Genomic DNA, 25,594 nt, shown 5'->3' with positions numbered 1-25,594 from the left:
AAGATAAAGCAATTAACTCATCTGTGAAACAGAATTTTTTATTACTAAAAACTGGCAAAGGACTAGACTGACTAAAAGGATAAGCCTGTCAACATAGCTACCATTTCAGAGGCAGAAAGAACATACTATCTTTAGGCTTAGATAGTCTGTAAAATTATATGAGCAAGGTAATAACATACAATTTATCTTGGGGTTAAGTTGTTCAGTTTTCTTTTTGGTGGGGGAGGGGTTGAAGGCATTCATTTAGGTAATATTATGTATGTAATATTTCCCATGTAACTATTTCAGAAGGAAAAAATGTAAACACTAGGATTTTTATTTCAAGATTTATCACTGAAGTCACAATTGAAAAAAAAAGCATCTATTTCTATTGAGATTTACCAATTTTGTATTACTATTAAGTCTTGTTCACAGTATTTACATTTAGAGAAATCAATGAACTTAGACTTGCCCTAGAATATTATCCCTTGGAACCTTGACTTGTTCACCTCTTATACCTACCGGTAGCATTTTCCATTCTTGTTCTCTAACTATTAATATTTCAGTGAGAAGTCCCTAGTTTCTGAAGAATACCAGATCCCTCTGATACAAATCAGAAATCACTGCACTATAGTACAAATTCAATAATCCGATACATTATTTTCATCTTATGTCAAGGACCCTACATGTGAGCATCCTGAATGATAATGAATTTTTAAAATCTCATTTTGTACATTAAGTAGCCAATTTCCACTTCTACAACAGGAAAATCAGTGGTTTTAACACAGGGAAATGCTAACACTCCAACTCCTCTCCCACGACCTTTAAAAACATGTGAGGTGTCTGTAGTTAAAACAATGGCAAGGGTATGGGGGGAGGCACTACTGGCATTTAATAGATAGTGCCCATTATGTTAAACATAATACAACGCTCAAGACAGCCCCACACAATCAAGAAGTGTCTTGCTCCTCCAAGTGCCAATGCATGGTGGGTACTTAGTATTCAAAAACTTCATACATTAATCCATTTACTTTTAAAAAAATTAAAGTACATATTTATTAAATTTATGTAAGGAATTCAAATGTATATTCCAAGGTATAAAGTTCAGCAAGGAAATACATCCATCATAAAAAATGTTAGAATACTACAGGTAGTCACTCTATTCAGTAACTTTCTTCTCACTTCGTTGAGTGCTCTACTCTTTTTTCTTTTTATCTTCATTGTGCTTATTTATTACTATTTTTTAAAAGCAGTTTAGGTTCACAGTAAAATTAAAAGGAAGGTAGAGATATTTCCTATATACCCCCTGCCCATACACATGTACAGACTCCCCCATTAGAGTTAGGGTTACTATGAACCTGACAGTGGTATCTCTATAAACCACAGTCTTGGGTTCATTTCTAATGGCTGCATTATAGACAAACATGTAAGGATTTTACTGTATAAGGAAAAATACTTTGAAGACCTTATCTGGCCATAATTCTGAAATCTAAAAACAAATAGTTCAGTTTTAACATTTTTACTCTACTTTCAATACAAAATAATCACCAATATACATGCAAAATGGCTAAAATTGTATTACATTCAAAATTACACAACCTGCCAAAGTTAAATTATTGTCCTAAAATATTTCTTTTTCCTAATAAATGAGAGAGAAGAGGTAGCACATACCAATAAAGAATAGCTATTATTCCAAAGAAAGAGATGCACCAAACAAAGGCAAGTGAAGGCCTCCGTGGCACAGGGTAAATTCCCAGTATATGCCCTGCATGTATAGGGACCCATTTTTCCTTTTGTAGGAGTGGACTCTGCTTCCTTACTGGCTTCAGGAGAAGTGGTTTTCTGTTATTCAATAAAAATTGCTATCATTCCTCCAACAAACACATCTGGATGCCTGTGTGTCAAGCTGTCAGGCACTAAGTTAAGTGCCTAAAGAGGAAAATATAAAGATGTAATTTCTGCACTCAAGGAGCTTACAGTCAAATAATATAGAATGTTATTAGTGAATGGATAATTACAACAAAAGGTGATGACAGCTATGATACAGTAAACATAGGGAACAGGGAAGAGAGACACCTGATCTAGCCAGGGAAGATGAGGGAGAGTATCCTGGAATAGTGAAGAGTGAGTCGTGAACTGAAAGCAATAGAATTTAGTCAGAAAGAGAATAGCGAGAGGGCTTTTCCCAGGACAGGAGGGCACTTCTGTTCCCAAAGAAAGAAAGAAAGAAACGTGTCATAATAAGGGAGCTGCAAGAAGTTCCTCAAAAGCAAGTCTATGGGAGTTATAAGAATTAAAATCTCATTCATGTTAAAATAAAAGGATATGTTTGTATGTGTGTATATAAAGTGGGGATACATATACATAAATATCTAAATCCATAGCAAAGGTCTGGAAAGATATTTATCATTGCAGTAACAATAATTACCTCTGGGAAATAAAGTGGGAGAAGAAGGCAGAACTGTATATACTTATTTATATACAGTTGGTATCTTTTACCATAAGAATTATTAGTGCAATTTTAATTTTTAAAAAAAAAATCAATAAAATAAGGGGAAAAAGAAGGACTCCCAGGCTTTTCAGCACAGTCAGTTAGGAAGATATCAATGCCAATCACTGAGTTAGAGAATAGAGAAGGTAGATTAAGTGAAAAATTATGCATTTAGGTTTGGATTTGATGGAGTACTACTTTGGGGAAATCTAGATAGATCTGCCCTTTAGACAATAAGATAAAAGGGCCTGAAGCTCAGGAGAGTCAGCATATGACTGGCAATTTTAGTCAAAGGAATAAAATAGTCAAAGAAAATGTACAGTGAGAAAGAAGTCTTAGAGACCTTCACAAGAGAGCTATCTCAGCAGACTGGTTGAGGAGAGGCCGTATTACAGTGAAATGAACAGTGAAAGGAAGGTGAAGAAGTAGAGGGAGCAGAAAACTGCAAGAAACCTGAACCAAAGTGAAGAAAATTAGGTGGAAATTCAGTAGTAGCTAGAGGGAGCCTTGAAAGTAGTCAAGGAAAAACTTTTCTTTCCAAAGATGAGTAAAGCAAGTATATTCAAATGCTAACAGGAAGGAGCCAGTAAAAGAGGGGAGATGATAGACATTCTTGAGAAGAAGAAGAATAAAAAGGTAAGGTTACAAAGGAAAAGGCAAGAGTGAGACCCAGGATACACTAGAATATACTTGGCAAGATTAGGTTTAGATAGAAGAGATTTGTTACAGAGACAAAAGGAATAGTCAAGACAAAAAGACAAGTGCAGGATAGAGAAAGATGACAAATTTCTTCCAATAGTCTTTATATGCAAATAGATGGGGAGTCACCTATTAAGCTGAGAGGGGATGGAGAAAAGTAGGAGTTAAAGCTTGGAGGAACACCAGGGGTGCCCAGTTGAAACCTGAAATGTAAATCTGCATGACTGTGTAATTGCTTCCCCCCCCAAAACTCAGCAGTCATGATGTAGGAGCAAAGAATGGGTTATCATTAGTGCTGTATTAGAGGGTAAAATGAAAGTGCGTGGGAGAGAGAGAAGCAGCAAAGGTCAGGAATTGAAGATTCTCAAGTAGTTTCCCCAGTATCTTTGATTTTAAAGAGATCTTTTACCTCTATTTGTAGTATATGTTTATAAGAAAAAAACTAGGTCTTAAAAACAGTTTTTTGGCTCTGAGTATAGCTGCTCTGTGATGAGATTATTTTACATAAACTTCATTTTTGTTCTTTGGATTACTTTGTAAGCAGGGCCATCCTAAAACTAGTAAGTGCCAGTTTTGCACTTAAGGGAGAAAGATGTTTGTGTGGTTTATTATAGTCAAATGATTTATTAAAATAATTAAGTATCTATATAAGTACTTTATAAGTACATGAAAGAGAAATAAAAGAGGCTACAGACAAAACTAAATTTTGATTTTTTTGAGGGTGCTAGTATAGTAGATTTTTTAAAATGTGCTAGCATTTTAAAACGTTAGTACTATTAAACAATTGTTTTTAATATACAGTGTGTATGTCAATTATATCTCAATAAAACTGGAAGAAAAAAAGCATTGTTTTTAAAATGTAAAACAAATACATAAACACCCTAAGTATATATAAGCTATCATCAATTTGGGGAATTTCAAAGGAAAAAGTCATTGCTGTTATGATGTCATAATATATTGTTCATATTTTTATGAAGTGATATCTTGTGTTAGCCTAAGTATATTTCACTATTATTTTTAACAAAAACTAAATGGCCAGAGATTTATCATTTTCACACAATTAAAAAAAAAAAAACTCACGAAGTATTTATAAATGGGGAAAAAAAAATCAGTGAGAGAGTTACCTTGTCTTTTGACTGTCCCTGTCGAGCAATTGCATCATACTTAATTTTTCCTTCAGCATCAACCTGAATGGCCAGTGCATTTGACATTTTTTTCTTTCGTCCCATATCCAGGGGATACTGGGCCACATGGATCTCTGGAAAAGCACCTCCATCTCCAAAATCCTATATATTAAAAAGAAATCAAAAGAAAACTTAGTAGTAATTTAAGATTCAAGATATATACACGCATCTAATAAATAATTATTGAGTCCTCATTATTATGCTAGATTCTAGAGATATGGCAGTAAACAGAACAGAGGTCCCTAATCTTGTGGAGTGTACGTTTTAGTGGGCAAAGATATAAAAAGTATAATTTTTGGTTTGTAATAAATGCCTTGAAAGCAATAAATGGGCTGGGAAGAGGGGCTGCTTTTGATAGTGTGGCTGGGATAGCCTTTGTGAAGAGGTAATGTGAGCTAAAGCCTGAATAATGAGAAATCAGTCATGGGAGGATCTGAGGGAAGCACTTTCTAGACAGATCAAACAGCAAGTGTGAAGGCCCTGCAGCAAGAGTGAGCTTGGCATGTCATGTTCTAGGAAATGAACTGTACAATAGGGCTGTAGCTTACTGACAGCAGAGGAGCAGACACATAGGTAGTAAGCCTGCATGAGTAGGCAAACACCAGGTTATGAAACGGCTTTTAGACCATGGCAAGGATCTGGATTTTATGTACACGGCAGAAAGAAATTAAGCAAAATGTTAAGCATACAGAAAAGATTTTTCATTTCTGCATACGTAATTTTCTTAATGAAGAACACAATAAGCTGTAGTTAGAACAGAAATGTAAAGAATTATATTTCTTCTCCAGACTTTAATAACATGATACTATGTATTAGTGCTCCATGAAAAGCAAATAAATAGAAAGGACCCAGAAATGAGTTTACCACATTTCTAATGATGATTATATACAATTATTTAGAAGAGAGAATTAAGACTTCTAAAGCAGAACAAGCTAAGTAAAGTCTGTCAGTGAAGTACAGTATTACCAAATAAGATATATCATCAACTTAACATATGAATATTAAATATAATTTAAATAATTTTGTTAAATGTAATATATATATTCACTTAGTAACTCACTATAATTCACAAAATACAATCCACACTTACATCATCTCATTTAATTACTGTTAATTCTTCAACATCTCATATTCTCATATGGAAAAAATTCAAGTTTAGTAAAGTTAAAAGTGATTTTTCTAAGGTCTCGTGAATTGCATATGCAGGACTTGAACCCAGATCTTTTGATTCCAAAAATCTTTGCATTTTCTGCTAAACTGAAATATCTTTCTTTAAGCTCAAAAAAAGGTAAATCATTTTACTAAGAGATGATAGGAAAAACATATTAATATCAATCATTTAGAGGGGGTTTGATGAAAAAATTTATGAAAATAGCCACTGTTATATGATCTCCTCCTTCAAGAAATATTCCATTAGATCCTGGATATATGATTTTCTAGGTACAAATTCTTGCTTGCTAAAGAAAGGTTTGACATTTTAAAATAACAAACAATAAAGCTGAAGGAGACATTTTCTTATAAATTAGGCAGAAAATAGTTAAAGCATTCTAAGAAGGGTGCTACCTATACCCAAGCCATCAATCTGACATGTGCTCAGATTTGCTAGAGTTCTTCAACTATAATAAGCACTTCAGGACTGTAGATGTGGCATTATGTGGTCATTAAGCTTGCCAGAAAATCATAGCTGTTACTTTGAAAACCAGAACAAAATGCTTTCTTCCACAGAACATTCACTCTGCTCAAGAAGCATTCACAGTATTTCTATTAGCTGGCCATTTTGGTTTGATTTTCAAATAAGCTGTTCTGCTCTACCAGGATATATGAAATCTTTAATAGCCAGGTAAGATTTTAAAAGCTCATGGTACCTGAATGTCCTCATGATAAAATGCAAGGATGACATTTCTCTTGTACATAAAATGATATGTGCCATTCCCTCTCTGCAATCTATAGAGAGGCCAAACATAGAATATTTGTATTTCCCTAAAAGAGGATCTAATCTTCTATTAGATAATGCCAAGTACTACCTTTTTGCCCCAGATAAGATGCCTCCTTGATGATCTTTATTTTTAATAAATTTACTTATTTTTTATTATTTTTTCTGGGGGGAGGTAGTTAGGTTTATTTATTTATTTTCTTAACAGAGGTACTGGGGATTGAACCCAGGACCTCATTCATGCTAAGTATGTGCTTTACCACTGAGCTATACCCTTCCCCATTCCTGATAGTCTTTTATTTTGCTCTCTTTCTCATAAATTACATTGTCAGTGAAAATAAAACCACCACCAACAAAAATCCCTTCATAACTGTAGTAAGACTGGCCTTCACACATTGAATTAATAAGGATCAGAGGATAGCTGAGCAAAAAACATATGAACAAAGAAACTACCAGGGAATATGTTAGAAGACGAGATCTATCTATCTAGTTGCGTGTTTGGTTTTCTAGGCTCTACAAAGAGTTTAGTAGGTACGGGCAATGACAAACATGGGAGGCTGAGAATACAGCTGCCTTCTTGTAGGTGCTAAGCAACATGTTTCAATCCAATGAATACTTAGTTCACTATGATCACCACTTGGAGCTATATGAAAAAAAGCTAAGGACATGGCCTTTCACGTTATAAAGTAAAATCACAACCAAATAAAGATAGAACATAACAAAGTAATAAAATAAAAATAACTAGGCACAAAAATGAATAGGCACAGAGATTTTTAATAGAGCATGTATATCCCTTGGGAAGTGGAGAGGAAATTTTGCAGGGTCAGGACGAATGGAGATGAAGAAAAAGCTCTGATGAAACAGCAAGAGGCCTTGGGGAGGCAAAACAGTAAAGTCTCAAATGTTTGCTTTTCTCCCTAGATAAAAAAGGTGATAGAGCATGGGCAGTCTGCCCTGGCAATAAGGAAAGGAATATGCACTGAACTGATGTACAAGATCCTGAGTAATTAGGAGGATAGGTGCTGCCAAAAAAGTTTGTTCTTTGGGAACAAACTAGAGATATAAAAAGATCATTCCAGATTCCTCCTTCTCCCTCACTGCCTCCAAATCAACCATCAAATTCTGTCTCTTAAACCTTCCCAAAAGTTCATCTAATCTGCATATTAGGCATATGTTAATATTCTCAAATTGAAGATAAGAAAACAGATGAAGAGAGGTTAGGATCTGCTCAGTCACACAAATAGTAAGTAGCACAGCTATAATACGAAAGTTATTTTAATTAATTAATTTTTAAAAATTCCTTGTCAGTTTTCTGTCCACTACACCTAACAGGAAAGAAATCAAAAAAGGAAATGCTGCTGGAGTTTTCCCTGGAGGAAAGTTGTTTCTTCAGGGTGATGTGGCATTGTGCATGTAGGGAAGAGGGAGGGAAAGGCACCCAAAGATGAAATCATTCTTTCATTTTTTTACCTCTTACTTTCCCATTATTTTCCATTTACTATAATTCTCAGATTTATAAAGGGTGTGTTAGTTTCTTCTGTACATGTTTAACGGTTTGACATAAGACATAAATTGGTACAATTCTCCAGTGATCACAAAGCAGTGAGAATAAGCAAGAAGAAAGAGCTTAACCTTCTGAGCAAAGTTCATATCTTGAGAGCTCACAACCAGAATTTCTATTACATTGACATTCACATGCGGAGGCTCTAGGGTTTAAATTTTATAAGGGTGCTATAATAAATTTCAGCACAATTATTTACCTCTAATAACCGAGGTATCCAGCCTTTCCGGTACCCGTATGGGGGAGGTTCTCTTCTGGAGGAGACCAGTGAAGTCTGTCGTGATCTCTGGGATCTTGCCTTTTCTTCAGCCTCAAGCTGGTCCTGAGACAGCTGAGTAGGTGCAGGTAAAAAGCTATAAGCAAAGATAATAAAAGTCAGAATTTTAAAACTCTTACATCTGATTATTACAATTTCACCATCAGATATTATTTTCTTATATAATACTTTTTTCTTTGAGCAGAAGAGCAAACTTTTCAACGATTTATGGCAATATTAAATATCAGTCATTTTATTATACCTGGAAAGAAATGAAAGTACCCAGAGACATACAGTAAAAACATCTGACTGGGATGCAGGCAATTGGTGCCCAGAATAAAAAATTGACAGATAGTTCAAAAATAGATAACCTGTTGAGTTTTTATGCTTCCGCATTTCTTTTCTTGTAAAAAGTAAGTAAACATTCTCCATTACCCAGGGGACAGCTCTCCAACATATGGTTTTCTTAGTGTCTTTACTACTTTTATACTCTATTTTTAATTACTTTACTCGCATGTTTCTTATTTTTAACTATTTTAGCGCCAATACGGAAAAAAACCCCCAAGAATCAGCACTCAATGTAACAAAGAGGTGGATAAAACAGAAAACACAAGCTGACTAAGTGCATTTTCTCAAGGTTATCTAGTTTACAATGCAATTTGAAACTTCAGAGGTCAAAGATTCAAAGCAGAAATTCTAAAGATGCAATTTGGTATTCTTTAATCAACACAGTCTTCTACTAAATCATTCTTAACAACTTTCAAGTATAATAAATGTTATTATAGAGATATCCCAAAGTACCACAAAAGGATTCCAGTAGATGAATAATATGTTTAATGGAAAAGTTAAGATTCCTTTGTGATTCTTGCTTAGTAAGCATATTTGAATAAGCAGTAGAGCTTATTTACTCAAAAATATTTATTGATTGCTTGTGTGCAGGCACTGTGCTAGGTAGGCAATGAGACTATAAACTGAGAAAGACAGGTGACAGTCTTACAGGGGAGAGAGACAACCAAAAAATCACACAAATCCATAATTACAAACTATAATAAGTGATAAGAAAAAGTACAGAGTGCTATGACAGCATATGTCAGAGGGACCTAAACCAGTATGACAGATCAGGGAATGTGATGGCTAAGAGCTCAGAGTTCAGATCCTACATATGCCACTCGCTAACCTGGATTAGTTACTTCTCTGAACTTCAGTTTTCTCATCTGTAGTGATAGACCAAAAGATTACCTACCTCATAGTACTTTTATAAGTATTCAATGAGAACATTCATGAACCATTTGGTACAGTGTCTAGATACCATTCAATGCATGTTCCATAAATATTTGATTACTTGGAGTTGTTCCATAATTCCCCCAGTTTGGGTCAGCTACCCCCTACCCATGCTCTCACAAGACCCTTTGTGTATGACTATTATAATGTCTACCTTACTGTACTGCAAGCATCTATTCATTTACCTTTCTTTCTCTCACTACACTGTGGGCAACTTGAGGGCAGGAATCACCCCTTCTGCTTCTTTCATCCCTAACTCTCCAAGCATGGTCTATCTAGCTCACAGTAGGGCCTACTTAAATTTTGGCAAGAGGTATAAATTCACTCTACCCTTTGCACTCACCATCTTTATGTCACTACAACCTTGCTGCCTTTCCTTAAACAAGCCATCTCATGATCTTTACATTTGCTTTCCCTCTGTCATAAAACAGTCTATTTACTTACTTAGAAAACTCTTCCCCAGATTTTTTAGTGCTTACTTCTTGGCATTCATGTCCCTGCTCAACCTTCCTACACCTTGTCCCTTACACCTCCCTACAGCTGTTACCTGACCATCTTGTCCAAAACAGCATTCCACCTCACATTTGAGTCACTCTCTATCCCTTTATCTGTATTTTATTTCCAGTACTTACTACCTGAAATTGCATTATTGATTTGTTTACTCCTACAGCCTGTCTCTCCTAGAAAGTAAGCTCTGTGAGGATAAGGAGTTTGCCTGACTGATTCCATGCTGTAAAACCAACACTAGCCTGGCACATGGCAGACTTTCAACAAATGCGTATTTTTTAACTGAATGAATGGATGGATAAATGGAGTCAAACATTTTGGGCTTCTACCACAGCTATTTTCAGTAAACCATGTATACCCAATACATAGGAGGGATACAAAGACAGCAACAAAGAAGCCAAAATATTTACTTATGTTTCATTTCTCCTTTCTTTTCTTTACCTCCTGTTGGAAGAACTAGCACTATAATGATCAAAAGGCAGGCAGTCTACCAAAGCAGAGTTTGGACATTCAGTGAACAGGTAACCTGGCCTGGATTATAGTCAGAACACACTTTAGCCTTCCAGAGGGTCTTAACTGTGTTGTTCCTTGTAAAGGATGACATTCCCATAATGAGGTACACTTCAACGGTGGGGGTGGGTACTTAGTCGCTGCATATTCCAGCAGGAAGTCTACCTCAGTGTTTCTCAACTGGGGGCAAATGTCTGAAGACATTTTGGTTGTTAGAATTTGGTAAGTAACAGGTTGGAGGGGGTAGGGGTGCCCCTGGCATCTAGTGGGTAGAGGCCAAAGATGCTGCTAAACATCTTAATATGCACAGGACAACCCCATACAAGAATGAATTATCCAGTCTAAAATGTCAACAGTGTCACCATGGGGACAACTTAGTCCATCCTCCCCCCTTTACTAAGCTTTTTAAATGAAAGCGATATAAGATATATAACCTTAAATACGCTTGAGTTTAAAAGTTAAATCAGTATGACTTTAAATCTTTAGTTAGTAACAATCATTTGTGACACCAAGACTATAACACATCAGTATGTCAAGTCCCTGCGGTTAAGAATCCCTGGTAGATCCTAGAGATAATAACATTTCACCTGGGAACTTGAGACCATCTCTAAAAATCAAACCAACTAAAATTCAGCAAAATCAGAAAGCTATGTAGTCCCCAAGACAAGCTATTTAAAGACAGCGATCTGCCATTAAAATACCCACACAATACCCACAGTGTCTCTGGTATTCTTCCTTTGTGTCCTTTTAAAACCCCACCTTTCCCACAAAACTTTTCTCATAACTCTACTGGTCTTTTTCACACTGCCTCCCACTTGCAGGGCATTCAAACAAATGTTTGCTGCCTGCAACATTTACCAAAGAAAACTCTCCAGTCCATTCAGCTCTCCCATTCTAATTCTTTTTGCACTTAAGGTTAGTACTACACAATAATGTCTTTTAAAACATTTTCTAAAAATTGAAGCATAGTGGATTTACAATGTTGTGTTAGTTTCAGCAAAGTTATTCAGTTACACACACACATATACAGATGTATATTTATATCTACACAATAAGCATTGTTATTGCTTCGTATCCGTATGCCATGTACCCCATCCTACCCGCAGCCAAAGACTGTCAGATTTCCTTCTGTATACACATAAGTTCTAGGATAGAATAAGGCACCCAAAAATAATTCTCAAAAGAATTTTCTAATTCAAATATTTTTAGAATTCATAACTGTCATCAGTCAGGAAAATGCAGGAGTGTGTTTTAAAAGCGAAAGCGGATGTCTTAACATGATTTACTTTCTTTACAACCTTCTTTGACACTCAACTTTTCCCGTTCCGTCCGTCCGTTCGTTCGTTCCTACGGAAGTTTTTCTCCTTAGGTGGGGCAGCAAGGTCGAGGACTAGTAAGAATTACGTAACTCCTTGGAATCTCCCCCTTAAGCATCTTTTTCTGAAAGGCGGGGATCACTTTACTTGCGGTTGCCAAGGCAACCAGGAACAGCAAAAAATCTTAATTGGTTCTATCTACAGAAGAAATTCTAAGGTCCAAAGTTAAAGTGCGGAGCAGCGGCGCGAATTAGTAGACAGCGGCTACTACTAAGGCTCATTTAAAATCTCCGTTCAATGCCGGGCCCCGTTTTCCCCCAAAATCCTTGTTTCGGACAGAGACGAGAGAGAGACTTCGGTAGACAAACGGCGGTAAGACAGGCAGTCGCCTCCCGCCTGCTTCACTCCGCCCAGACAAATAAGCCACTGCCTTCTACACCTCCATCGCGCCCACCCGAGCCGCGGACCCGAGAGAACGCTCTCCACACCCTCAAGATGCTTAAGCGAAAAACATGTGCGACTCCTCGGCATCTGAGGCCTGAGAACCATTCGCCACAAGCAGCTTTCGGGGCTAGTGAGGGAGCGAACTCAACCCAGGAAGCCGCTCAGGAAAGACCCCAGCTTTGGTGAGGCCTAGTCGCCCCGGCGGCCGGCAGGAGGGCCAAGCCGTGGCTTTGGACTAAGTCGCTCTGTGGCCCGGGCCAGGTTATCGCCCGGAGAGTGTGGGCAGAGAAACGAAAAAGGTGGGTACTCCCAAACCCTTCCGTATCGAGGACCCGAATCAACAACCCACCTGGTGAGCGCCATCTTCTTCCGCTTCTTCCAGCGCGAGCGACAGCACCGCGGGGCGGGTCTTTCCCCTAGAAGAGTTGGGGGAAAGGCAGGAGCATGCGATGCGCAGGCGCCCTAGCCGAAGGGCCTTCTGGGATTTGTAGTTCTTTGAAGAAGACTACAATTCGGTTCTATTCTAAACCAGCGTTTTCAGGATAAGCGCTTCAGTTAAGAAAAAGCAAGTGGCATCACTTTTACACTATGATATGATAGGGTGTTCCCTAGGCAAAATACTATCGAAGTTGAGATGCCTTTAAGTCCATTTATTTTATTCTTCTCTCAGTCTCATTCCCCTTGAGGGCGTCCCAAATACAAAAGCCTTCTGGGGCGGCAACGTTAAATAAAAGGGTTGAAGAGTTAAATAAAAGGCTTTGGAAATCGTGAGGCTGGCGAATGGAGAGTTGTTGGACGCTTTGAAAACATTCATACTCAAAACTTTCTACACGCTGTCCCCTTCTCCCACACTCCACCCCCAAAACACTCGCCAGGGGAGGTATTGTGTGATCCTTTGTAAATTACATTAGAACACTCCTTATATGTATTACGTGTGTATGTGTTTTAGCTAGATTGTCTTTCACGTAGATTATGGATTAAACATAGTCGTTGATGAAGTGATTGGATAAATGAAATCTGTTTCAAAATACTGGGGAGATGGGGGTGGGTGGTATATACTGTAGATGAAATGAGAATAGCTATGAGTTTTGATCACTGTTGAGGCTGGATATTGGGGAAATGGATGTTCATTATACTATTCTGTCTACTTTTGTATATGTTTGACATTTTCCATTATATAGAAACAAACAGTACAGCACACATACAGAAAGGTATATGCACCCTAAATATACAGTTCTTTGAATTTTCCCAAATTAAACACAGTAGTTTGAGCAGTAGAAGAACCCCCCCAAACCAGGATCAATAGATTACTTTGTTGCATTAAACTAAAGTGAGTTGATTACCATTTACAATGAAAAGGAATTTATACAATGTTTATTTTCTGTGCTCCCATGATACTTGTTCTTCCCCTAATCTTAACAGTTATCACACTTTCTAGGTTTTGATGGTTTATGTGACTGCAAGAAAGATTGAATCTCTCTCACCATTCACCTGTGCCTGTATAATTTTGGGCATGTCCTCAACCCTCACTGGATTTCAGATTCCTCATCTGTAAAAAGACAGAATGGGCCCAGATAATATCAAAGATCCCTTCTAGTATCAACATCCTTTGATTCTTGGTACTCTTCTCTAGGTTTTAAATTTCTCGATAAAGGAGTTTTAAAATATGCCATTCCAGGAATTATTGATACATGCAACAACTTTTTTTTTTTTTTGGAGGGGGGTAATTTATTTATTTAATTTATTTTTAGAGGCAGTACTGGGGATTGAACTCAGAACTGCGTGCATACACTCTACCACTTGAGCTATACCTTCCCTTCCCATGCAACAACTTAGATGAATCTCAAAGGCATCATGATGAGTGAATGAAACCAATCTCAAAAGATTACATACCATGTGATTTCATTTATGACATTTTTGAAAAGATAAAACTGTGACAGAGAACAGATCCCTGGTTGCCAGGGGTTAGATGTAGGGGAAAGATGTGACCCCTACAAGGAAATTTTTGGGGTTATGGAATTGTTCTGTATCCTGTTTGTGATGGTGATTACATGCAACTATACATGTACTAAAATTCATAGAACTGTACACCAAAAAAGTCAGTTTTACTGTGTGACAATTAAAAAGAATAAACTTTAAAAAATGACCAGTCGAGTTCTTGCTACCATACTGTTAGAAGGGTCTCCTTAGCCTCATTCAGCAATAGCAACATTTACTCTACACTTGCTGTGATTCAGAGCATATCTTGGGTTCCTAGAGCCATAGAAGTGGTTTCATAAAATGTATTTTTAAGAAGAGTAAGGGACTAGAAGATGTATTATTTTCTACTGCTATATAACAAATTATCACAGTGGCTTGAAACAACACCCATTTATGAGCTCACATTTCCATAGGTCAGAAGGCTAGCACAGCATGAATGGGTTCTCTTCCCAGGGTATCAGAAAGCTGAAATCACGGTGTTGGCCAGGCTGAATTTTTATCAGGCTGAGGCTCTGGAGAAAAATCCATTTCAAATTCATTCTTCTTGTTGCACTTGTAGGACTGAGGTCCCTCTTTTGTTGCATGCTATTGGAGAGAGCCACCCTCACCTCCTGCAGGCCACTCTCAGGTCCTTCTCACATGATCCCTGTGCTTAGTTCACACCATGGCTGTTTGCTTTCTTCCAGGACAGCTGGAGCACATCTCTCTGACTTTCTCCTCTGCTATCAACCAGAGAAAACTCTCTTCTTTTAAAGGGTTCATAGATTAAGTCAGGCCCACCCAGATAATCTTATTTTAAAGTCAACAGTGCCATGTAACATAACACAATCAGGGAACTGATATCTCATCATATTCATAGCTCCAAGGCTATTGCAGGGCATGCACACATACTTTGGGAGTGGAGTGGGAGGAAATCGTGGGAGAGATCTTAGAATTCTGTCTGACACAGGATAGAAGCCAAAAGAAAAAAAGTATTTTGGTAAATGCAGGATTCTTGATCATATTGCATAGTGTACCCAACATGATCTGGGAGTCTGAATATATAATTACCTTAGCCAGTAAGCTGTGTTATCACAGTAAAGACACTTAACTTCTTTGGCCCCCGATTTTATCAAACTTAAAATGCTAATCATGTTACCTGCTTTCTGTATGTATCATAGAGTGATTATGAGATGTAACTTAGGTAATGGAGGTGAATATGTTTACTCAGATGTAAAGTACTATGTTGGGGGGGGAGGGTATAGCTCAGTGGTAGAGTGTCTGCCTAGCATGCATGAGGTCCTGGGTTGAATCCCCAATACCTCCATTAAATAAATAAACATAAAAAAGAAAATTAAAAGAAAATAAAGTACTATGTAAATGTATTAGTTATTACAGTTAATATTTTGATTGACAGTGATGTGCTTTAACTTCTGCTCCAGGAATGTATTATTTCTAAAAAGAGGATAAAACAGGAGCGAATTAGAGAAGGTCCCAGAAGCCAAGATCAAGGAGCTTAGATTTAATTCAGCAGGTGACTTGGAACCAAAGAGGACTTAAATAGAGGGCCTGGGTCAAAGAAACCGGCAAGAAAGACAATTCTTAAGGTGGAATGGGTTTCTATGGTGATGAGAGACAAAGGAGGCCACTGAGGACAAGGTTAAAATAATTAACATGAGAAATCAGTAAGATCTGGGGATGTGGGATTGAAAGAAAGGAGTGGAGCAGAGCTTTTACAATCCACTCTCATTTTTCACAGAGGCATATCCCTGTCAAGCATTTCTACCATTTGTGGTCCCTCACTGTCCGTGGGGTGTATACAGAATAGCAACTGACTTTAATAGCAATCTTAGCAAAACATAATTAAGAAGGCAAATCTACTGTAAAAGTAATATAATATACCCCAAGGCCAAGTACGTTATTCAGCTTGGGGTGGGGGGTGTTCAGCTGTGCTGGATCTCCCATGCAGCATCCGTCTCTCATTATCACAGGTGATTAGCAACTGCCAGCTCATAACAGACAACCCAGTGCAGGCCAGAACTGGTGATGCTCCAGGTTAGGAGGCACAATCAACTCACTCTACTCTTGGTATTCTAGATAAAGGGAGGAATTCATCCTCAGAGAACCTAGTGCCTAATGTGATTCCTCACTAGCTGTGGCTCCGTAGTCACAAGTGACACAACTTGGGAGGTGGTAGGGTGGGGCACATAAACATGCAGATTCTGGAGTCAGCTTTCCTAGGTTCCCATCCCAGCTCCCTAATTCATCAGCTGTGCCTCCTGGGCAAGTCACTTAATTTCTCTCTGTTTCTTGCTGACCAAAATAAAAAAAAGGGGGGGGGGAGTAAATCTAACCCATTCTCATAAAGCTGTTGGGATAATTAAATGAGTTAATCATGTAAAGTGCTTAGAACAATGTCCAGGATAGAGTAAGCACTCAAAAAACAATGATTATTTTTTCTGGACTTAATTTAATTGGCCTTAATAGCATTTATTAAGCTTCTTGAGCTTCAGGTTTTGCATTTGTAAAGTGAGGTAATTAAACTCAATTTTATTTCTAGGGTACCTTCCAACCAACATTTTATTCTCCTATATCATGCATGTTTTTTATTGATTGCAATGCTAGTATTTTACGCTCTGATGCCATTATGCTTTAGTTATTGCTGCTTTATTTACTTACATTCATTCCTTGGCGAAAAGTAGCAGTGCCCTCTGTCACTGTTCTTCCTTATTAGAAGCCTTTCATATGCCTTCACAAGCTTTAAAAAATTTTTTTTTAAATCAAAGTGTTGGTTTGTACTGAAGTATAGTTTAAAAAGCTAGACTCATAGATTACTTAGTAACTGTGAAAGAAAAAAATGTATCTTTATAGTGGAGAAATCTGGATAGAGGGACAATCTAATATTAGGTGCTTCTGACAGGATGTTCCCAAATTACACCTGGTCAAGCCAGACCTAACTTCTAGTTCACAAGAAATTCAGGAGATAGAGGACCTAGTTAAACAGTATGAGGAAACAATCAGAAAAATCCAGAATGTGAGACATTCTACAGGATAATTGGCCTAAAATCTTCAAAATGTCAATGTCATAAAAGGAAAAAAGTAATAGAATAGATGAAAAGAGCCTGAAGAGACATATCAAATGCAATGAGTAAAACCTTAATTGGTTGGATTATGGTCACTGAGGAAAACTATAAAAGATAGTCTTAGGACATTTGGACAAATTTGAATATGGACTGATAGTAGGCTACATTATAGAATTTTTGCTAATTTTGTTAGGAGTATTAATGACAATGTAGTTATGAGGAGAATGTCCTTATTCCAAGGAGATGCATGTCAAAGGGTTTGGGAATAAAATGTGTGCAGCTTACTTTCAAACAGTTCCGCTCAACAACAACAAACAATGTGTGTGTGTATATGCAGTGAGGGGGGAGGGGGAGACAGAGAAAGCAAATATAAAAATGTTATATTTTGCATCTAGATGGGAGTGCTGTATAGGTGTTTATTAAACTTGTTCAACTTTTCTATATATGCATGCAAATTTTCATAACAAAAATTTAGGTAAGAACAGCAAAGTCAGAGAACTCACATTTCCCAATTTCAAAACCTACTACAAATCCACAGTTGTCAGGACAGTGTAGTACTAGCAGAAGGATAGACATACAGATCAGTGGAATAAAAGTGAGAACCCAGAAATAAGCAGATGTCTGTAGTCAATGGATTTTTGCAGGGATGCTGCTATGTTATGAATTTGTCTCCACCAAATTCATATGTTGAAACTGAATCTCCAGTGTGATGGTATTTAGAGGTAGGGGCCTTTGGGAGATGATTATGTCATGAGGGTGAAACCTTTATGAATGGGATTGGTGCTCTTATAAAAGAGATATTAGAGAGCTCTCTTGCCCCTTCCACCATATGAGGGCATAACAAAAAGGCACCATCTATGAACCAAAAAGCAGACCCTCACTGGCCGCCAAATCTGCCAGTGCCTTGAACTTGAACTTCCTGGGCTCCAGAGCTATGAGAAATAAATTTCTGTTGTTTATAAGTTACCTAGTTTACAGTATTTTGTTGTAGCAGCCCGAATGGAATAAGACAGGTGCCAAGATCATCCAATGGTGAAAGAATAATTTTTTCAACAAATGGTGCTGGGAACCTGAGCGTCTACATATAAAAGAATGAATTTGGATCCTTACTCTACACCAAATATAAAAATTAACTAAAAATAGATTAAAGATCTAAACGTAAGGGTGAAAATTATGCTCTTTTAGAGGGACAAATGGGGTGAAGCATCATGATCTTGGATTTGATAAAGGATTCTTAGATATGACACCAAAAGCAAGAACAACAAAAGAAAAAATAGATAAATTGGACTTCATGAAAATTAAAAACTTTTGTGCTTCAAAGGACACTGTTAGGAAAGTGAAAAGACGACTTACAGAATGGGAGGAAATATTTGCAAATCATATATCAGATAAGGAACTTGTAGCCAGAATATATAAAGAACTCCCACAGGCCAACAACAAAAACACAAATAATCCAATTAAGGGAATGGGCAAAGGGTCTGAATAGACATTTCTTCAAAGAAGATATGTGAATCACATGAAATCACATGAAAATTTGCTCAACATCTTAGGAATCACATGAAAATTTGCTCAACATCATTAGGAATCAGGGAAATGTCAATCAAAACTACAATGAGATACCAATTCATTCTCACTAGGATGACTGAAATGAAAAAGACAGACAATAACAGGTATTGATGAGGATAATGGAGAAATTGGAGCCCTCGTACATTGTTGATGGTATTGTAAAATGGTGCAGCCACCTTGGAAAACAATTTGGAATTTCCTCAAACAGTTAAATATAGAGTTACTATATGACTGGGCAATTCTACTCCTAGGTATATACCTAAGAGAATTGAAAACATATCTATACAAAAATTTGTGCACAAATGTTCATAGTAGTATTAGTTATAATAACCAAAAAATAGAAACAACCCCAATGTCCATAAATTGATGAAAGGATAAACAAAATGTGACATACCCATATAATGGAATATTATTTGGCAATAAAAAGGAATGTAGTACTGATACATGCTAAAGCATGAATGAACATTGAGTGAGTTTAGCCAACTTGCAAAGTTAGAGGGAGCAGAGACTACTTTCACTTCTAACACCAACTGCAAATCTGGGGGTTCCTAAAGCCACTCTCAGTTTTGATAATTCATTAGAAGGACACAGAGACCTTAATGAAAGGTGTTATACTCATGGCTATGGTTCATTATAGGAGAAGGATCTAGATTAAAATCAGCCAGAGGAAGGTGCAGGGTAGAGTCCAGGAGGGTTCCAAGCATGGAACATCCAGCTGTCCTCTCCCTATGTAGCCCAACAGCATTTCTCTCCTGGCATCACCGAGTGACAACATGCAGGGAGTATTGCCAAACAGGGAAGCTCACCTGAGCCTTGGTGTCCAGAGTTTTTACAGGGCTTTTATCCCGTAGGAATGATTGATTGCCTGTGTGGCTGATGTCAGTTTCCAGCCCCTTCAGACAGTTACTGATATTGTGTGATCTAAAGCCCCCACGCTAAATCACATTGTTGGTCTTTCTGGCCAGCCCCAACTCTAAGACTATTTGATGTGGCCAGCTTCCCCTCTAAATTAATATTATTAGACTATCCGGTGACTCAAGGCTACCAGGAAAACAAAGCCACTCCTATTAGGCATGACATTTCAAGGGCTTAGACATTACCTCCCAAAGCGGAGGACAAAGGCCAGACCTCCGTTTGGGCAAGGTTAAATCCTTTACTACAGAAACTTTGAAAACATTACGCTAAGTGAAAGAAACCAGTTACAAAAGGCCAGATATTGTATAATTCTATTTATATAAAATTTCCAGAATGGACAAATGCATAGAGACAAAAAGTAGAATAATATTTCCCTGTGGCTGGGTTGTGTGGGGATGGTGGGGTGGGAAAGGCGAGTGACTGCTAAAGGGTACAGGGCCTTTTTTTTTTTTTTGAGTATTGAAAAATTATATAGTGCTGGTGTTGACACAACTCTATGAATATACTAAAAACCTCTGATCTGTGCACTCTGAAAAGGTGAGTTTTATGGAATGTGAAATATATCTCAATAAAGCTGTAAAAGCAAAGTCAAAATGCAAAACTAATAAGAGGAATAAATAAGTGAATAAAAAGTATGATATAGTATCCCTCCATTTTTTTATCCAGATGAAATTGAGAATTATTTTGTTGAGTTCTTTTTAAAAAGCCTGCAGGAATATTGATTGTTGCTGGGTTGACCAAAAATTGCCTTAGAGAACTGATATCTTCACAATTTTATGTCTCAGGAACACTGTTTAGGTTTTGACTTATTATTATTAAAATCGCCTTTCATCTCTTCCAATAACATTTTGAAGTTTTCTTTATATAGATTGTACACACACATCTCTCAGAATATTGATTCTTGGGTATTTCATTTCTTTGTTTCCATGAATGAATTCTCTATTTTTATGATTACTAAATAAAACTAATTTTTATTAAGCAAGTCAAAAATGTTCTGAAATGTGTTAATTTATGAGTAGAATCAATTTTTGACTGTAGATGACTTAAAGTTAGGGTCAACCTGTATGTGGTGAGACGTGCTCCTGTATCTTCTTCCTGGGACTGAGCAGTTCTTTGGGTTGATGTGCAGGGAAGCAGCTTTGCTAGCAGCTGCTTCCCTCCTCCAGCTCTGAGACTTTCTGTTTGAAAGCACTGTGAGACCTTCTGACCCCATTTCTTTCCAGATTTAATTATTCTTTTTGAAAGTTGGCTCTAACCTTAAAGGGATTTGAAACACAAGGCTCCAGCGGGGATGAAGCTTTAGACCCAAGATAACTATTCCTTTTTCTATTGAACAGCCTGGCAGGGGAACAATTTGCCCCTTGCCCTGAGCACTGTCATTTATTTTGATCGTTTTTCATTCCTATCAAGTGTGCTGCTGGCTCAGAAGGCAGCCATCTGATATCTGAAGTGACTCCTAACATTATTTCCTTGTCTTTTCTCTTTTCGTGTAACAAGATATTCCAACAAAATATGCCTGTTTGTGTACTAAGGAGCTGAGTGTGGGTGTGGATGTCTATGATTTAGTAACGCTAACAGGGAAAATACTGGGGCAATAAAAATAGTTATTATTTGTTGATGAGCCTCTCTGCACCTATTTATCTCATTTAACCCTTGAAACAGCCCCAGGAGTAGTTAACTCTCACTGTCCCCGTTTTACAGATTAGAAAATGGAGGCTTAAAGATGTTATATAAGTTGCTCAAGATGACAAATGAAAGTGACAAATCTGGAAAGTGACTTAAACTCAAAGAATATGGTCTTAACCACTATTCCATACTGGTTCCCAAGTGGAAGTGTATCTTTCTAAAAAATCTGGAGTCAGACAGATCTGAGTTTGCGTTCTGCCTCACTTTTTAGTTCTGTAACCTTCAGCAGGTCTACCTACCTCATAGGGCAGTGAGGATGACACGAGATAATAAAGTACTTGGCACAGTGAGTACTAAATGAATATCAGGTATTTTCTTCAAAAAATATATCAACAATTTAGCAAGTACTTTCTCTGTACCAGATCCTGTGCTAATTCTCAGAGACTCAGAGTTAAATACTGCACAGCCTGAGTCCTAAAGACCAGGGGACTGGTGGATCTGGGGCTTGTGGGCTGAATCTGGCCTTCAGAAGTGTTCTGTTTGTCCACACATGCTTTAATACTTTTGACTTCATTGCAGACATTTAAAAATTGGGAGATTTTTAATAAAAATCTAGATTTCCAGCTTTTGAAAGCCAGTAGAACTGGAGACACTGGGCCTACGTGCTCATATGGCAGCAATCATCTAGAACGCAGTTTGCCAATGTGGGAGTGTGGGCCACAGTCCCCACCACTGTCTATTATATCTAAGGGGGTCAGTGGCCATTCACTGTTGAAATTGCACTATTTTTCATTAATAAAAGAAGTGACATGCTTCATGTACTTATGATGCTCTCAAAAGAAAACAAAAGGTGGATCAAGGGAACTGTGTGATTTAAGAAAAATGGACGAAGTTTTTGTTTAAAAGCCAGGATTATTATAATGTCTGGCCTGCTTTGTTTATTTTTGTTATCTTCCTGGCCTCTGTAGGCATTTGAGTTTAAAGCCCCTGTGTATAAAGAGGTAACCTCATCACCTGCAGCATCAAAGTGCTGTACGTAAGCCCAAGATGCTTTGGAAGGACCAAGGAGAGGTACCTAGCCAGGGCTGGAGGTTCAGAGGATGATTCCCGTAAGGTCACCTGGCCAAGATCATGTGCCAGAAGGACAGTGTTAAGAGGTTTGCGTGGTGGGTGGCGTGGGGGAGCTGTTTAAGCAAATGGAACAGCATGGGACAGGGCTCAGAGGAAGCAGCAACAGCCTCTGTCTCTTCTTTGATCTATTGACCTGCCTTTCACTTTTCTACAGAGACCCCTTCCCGGGGCAAATGGTGTCTCTGGCTCTCTCATCACTGACAGAGAAAAGAAATTGAACCCAGCTGACGGCTGAGCCCCTGGCTCCATATACCAGCTGAACTCATATCCCCAGAACTTCAACTCACAGGACATACTGGTACCCTTGGGGACCACCTGACAAAAGTCCAGCAACACAGTCTTCTAACAGAATGAGTCTTTACACCCATCACCCAGTTATACACCAACAATAACACACAGCAATTTCTTTGGATGAGGGGCTGAGAATATTTTAGTGTTTAAATAACAGAAGTCAAAGTCTGTGTGGCAGGTGGAATTTATACCCCTCTACAAAATAACCATCCCTAAGTGTCTGTTCCTGACAAAAGCAAAGAAACTTCCTCCCAGGGCAACAAAGAAAGCTTCCAGAGGTAAGGCGAGAATGTTTCTGGAAAGAATCTGGAAAAGTAGAGAAAGAAGGTATCTAGTTCCTCTTAACATGAAAATGGAAGCCTGTCTGAATGGTCAGGGTGAGGGTGAGGGTGAGGGTGAGGGTGAGGCTCAGCTCATAGGTAAAATAATGTTCTTCATAGCTGATAAACTCTGAGAACTTTTTTTTTTTTTTTTTCAGGGCACTAGGAACCTATTCTTACTAGGGGTCTGAGAGACTTGGCAGAGGCTAGGTGAAAGCTGAGGATGGAAGAAACCATTCAAGTTCAACCTACAGTCAAGAAATTTGCTGCAAACCACAATAAGATACCACTCCACACCCACTAGGATGGCTATAATCCAAAAGGCAGACAATAACAAGTACCAGAGAGGTTGTAGAGAAATTGGAACTCTCACATATTGTTGGTGGGAATGTGAAATGGTGCAGTCACTTTGTATTTTTTAATTTTTTAATTTTAAGTTTTAAAAAAGTTTATTTGCGGGGAGGTAATGGGGTTTATTTATTTATGGGGGAGGTACTGGGGATTGAATCCAGGACCTCATACATGCTAAACATGCACTCTAGAACTTGAGCTATATACCCCCCCAACTGGTGCAGTCACTTTGGAAAATAGTCTGGCAGTTCCTCAAAGTGTTAAACATAGAGTTACCATATGACCCAGAAATTCTACTCCTAGGTGTATACCCAAGAGAGAAATGAAAACATACATTCATTTAGAAACTTGTACACAATGTTCATAGCAGCACTATTCATAATAACCAAAGTGTGGGAATAACCCAAATGTCCATCAACCGATGAAGGGGTAAACAAAATGTGACACATTCTTACAATAGAATACTTTTCTGCAGTAAGAGGGACAAAATATCCATATGTGATACAATATATAGGAACCTTGAAAACATGATGCTAAGTGAAAGAAACCAGTCACAAAAGACCAGATATTTATGATTCCATGCATATGAGATGCCCAGAACAGGCCTAAGCATGCAGAATGTAGATCAGTGGCTGCTGGGGGCTAGGGTGGGGTGGTGGTGGAGGTGGATGTGGGGAGGACAGGAAGGAGAGACTGGGAAGGAACAGTGACTGCTGTTGGGTACAGGTTTCTTTTTGGAGTGCTGAAAAAAAGTTCCTAAGATTAGATAGTGGTGATGGTCATACAACTCTGTGAATATAATAAAAACCAATGAATTGTACACTTTGAGAGGGTGAATTTTATGGTATGTGGAATTTTATCTCAGTAAAGCTGATACTAAAGAAAAAAAAATCTCTGCTTCAAGTTTCTTCAGATTCCCTGTGAGATAACTGGAAGTCACAAGGGACTTTTGCCCTGTTTTTTTGTTTTTGTTTTTGTTTTTTTTAAACTCCCAAGCCTCTCTTTACTCCACTGGTTTTTTTCTTAAAGTTCTGCTTTAGACCCTTTTCTAGTTACGCTTCATGAAGGCAGACTCCCAACTTGATCACTAACTAGTTGTGTGATCTTGAGCAAGTTAGTTAACTTCTTAACTCAATTTCCCTCGTTTGAAAAATGAGGGTAATAATTGCAAACTTCTTCATAGATTAAGTGTGAAGATAAAATGACTAAATATATGAACCCTGTTTAGAACAGTACCTGGCACATAGTAAATTCTGTGTTAGTATTTATAATGATTATTTATATATTAAAACCCTAGAATAGTATTAGCACATGATAAATGCCTAGGAAGACTAGCTATTATTCAACCATACCTCATAAAAAAAAGATTAGCTATTATTAATTGATTAATTCATTTTTATTAGAGAGGGTAATGACAAACTTGTGCAAGACTTTCTCTGCTCTGCGATGAACATTTGAGCTGTTTCCAATTTTGAGTTACTAATGAATAATGCAGCTGTGAATATTTGCACATCAGTTTCCCTAGGGTACACGTTTAGTCACAGGGTATGTGGACCTTCCTATTTCCAGATATTGCCTAACCGTTTTCCAGAGTGGGTGATTCAGTTTATACTCCCACCTCCAACACTTGATATACTCATCATGTAAAATTTTACATCTGGTATGTAACGACAGCATCAATTTTAATTTGCATTTCCATGATTACTGATGAGGGGAACGTCTTTGATTTCCTCTTTTGTGAAGTTCCTGTTCAAGTTTCTTGACCATTTCTTCCTGGTTGATAAATCTTTTTCTTGTCGATTTGTGAGAATTCTTCATGTGGCTTGGAAACTAGTGCTTTGTTTATTGCAAGTATTTTCTATTGCTCTACCTGTCCTTTTGCTTCAACAATGGTATTTTTTGATGAATAGAAAATTTTAATTCTCAAGTAAGAAAATTTATGAATCTTTTCTATTATGGTAGTGCTTTTCGTGTCTTGTTTAAGAAATTCTTCCCTGTCTCAAGGTCTTGAACATGCTTTCCTGTGTTACCTTGTAAAAGTCTTATAGTTTCCCCTTCTACGCTTAGGTCAATTCCATCTGGAATTGACTATTGTGTGTGAAGGTGAGATACGAGTGCAATTTCAATTTTTTTCTACATGGATACTCAATTTTATCAGCATCATTTATTTAAAAGTCTGTTCTTTCCTCAC

At 37.7% G+C, this 25,594-nt stretch overlaps 1 protein-coding gene across 1 annotated transcript in view; it reads right to left on the bottom strand.

Moving 5' to 3' along the window:
- Positions 1–12,630, bottom strand: part of SNW1 (SNW domain containing 1) — a 30,960-nt gene extending 18,330 nt beyond the window's left edge. The window contains exons 1-3 of the mRNA XM_010947886.3: positions 12,511–12,630; positions 8,047–8,200; positions 4,294–4,455 (exon numbers count right to left, since the gene is read on the bottom strand). Coding sequence (XP_010946188.1) covers positions 4,294–4,455; positions 8,047–8,200; positions 12,511–12,524 — 330 coding nt within the window. The 5' untranslated portion in view covers positions 12,525–12,630. The remainder of the gene's footprint in view (positions 1–4,293; positions 4,456–8,046; positions 8,201–12,510) is intronic.
- Between the last annotated feature and the right edge of the window lie 12,964 nt (positions 12,631–25,594).

The sequence above is a fragment of the Camelus bactrianus genome, chromosome 6, assembly GCF_048773025.1.
Source record: "Camelus bactrianus isolate YW-2024 breed Bactrian camel chromosome 6, ASM4877302v1, whole genome shotgun sequence".
NCBI lineage: Eukaryota > Metazoa > Chordata > Mammalia > Artiodactyla > Camelidae > Camelus > Camelus bactrianus.
The sequence above is the reverse complement of the archived record's forward strand: the minus strand, read 5'-3'. Positions and strand labels throughout refer to the sequence as shown.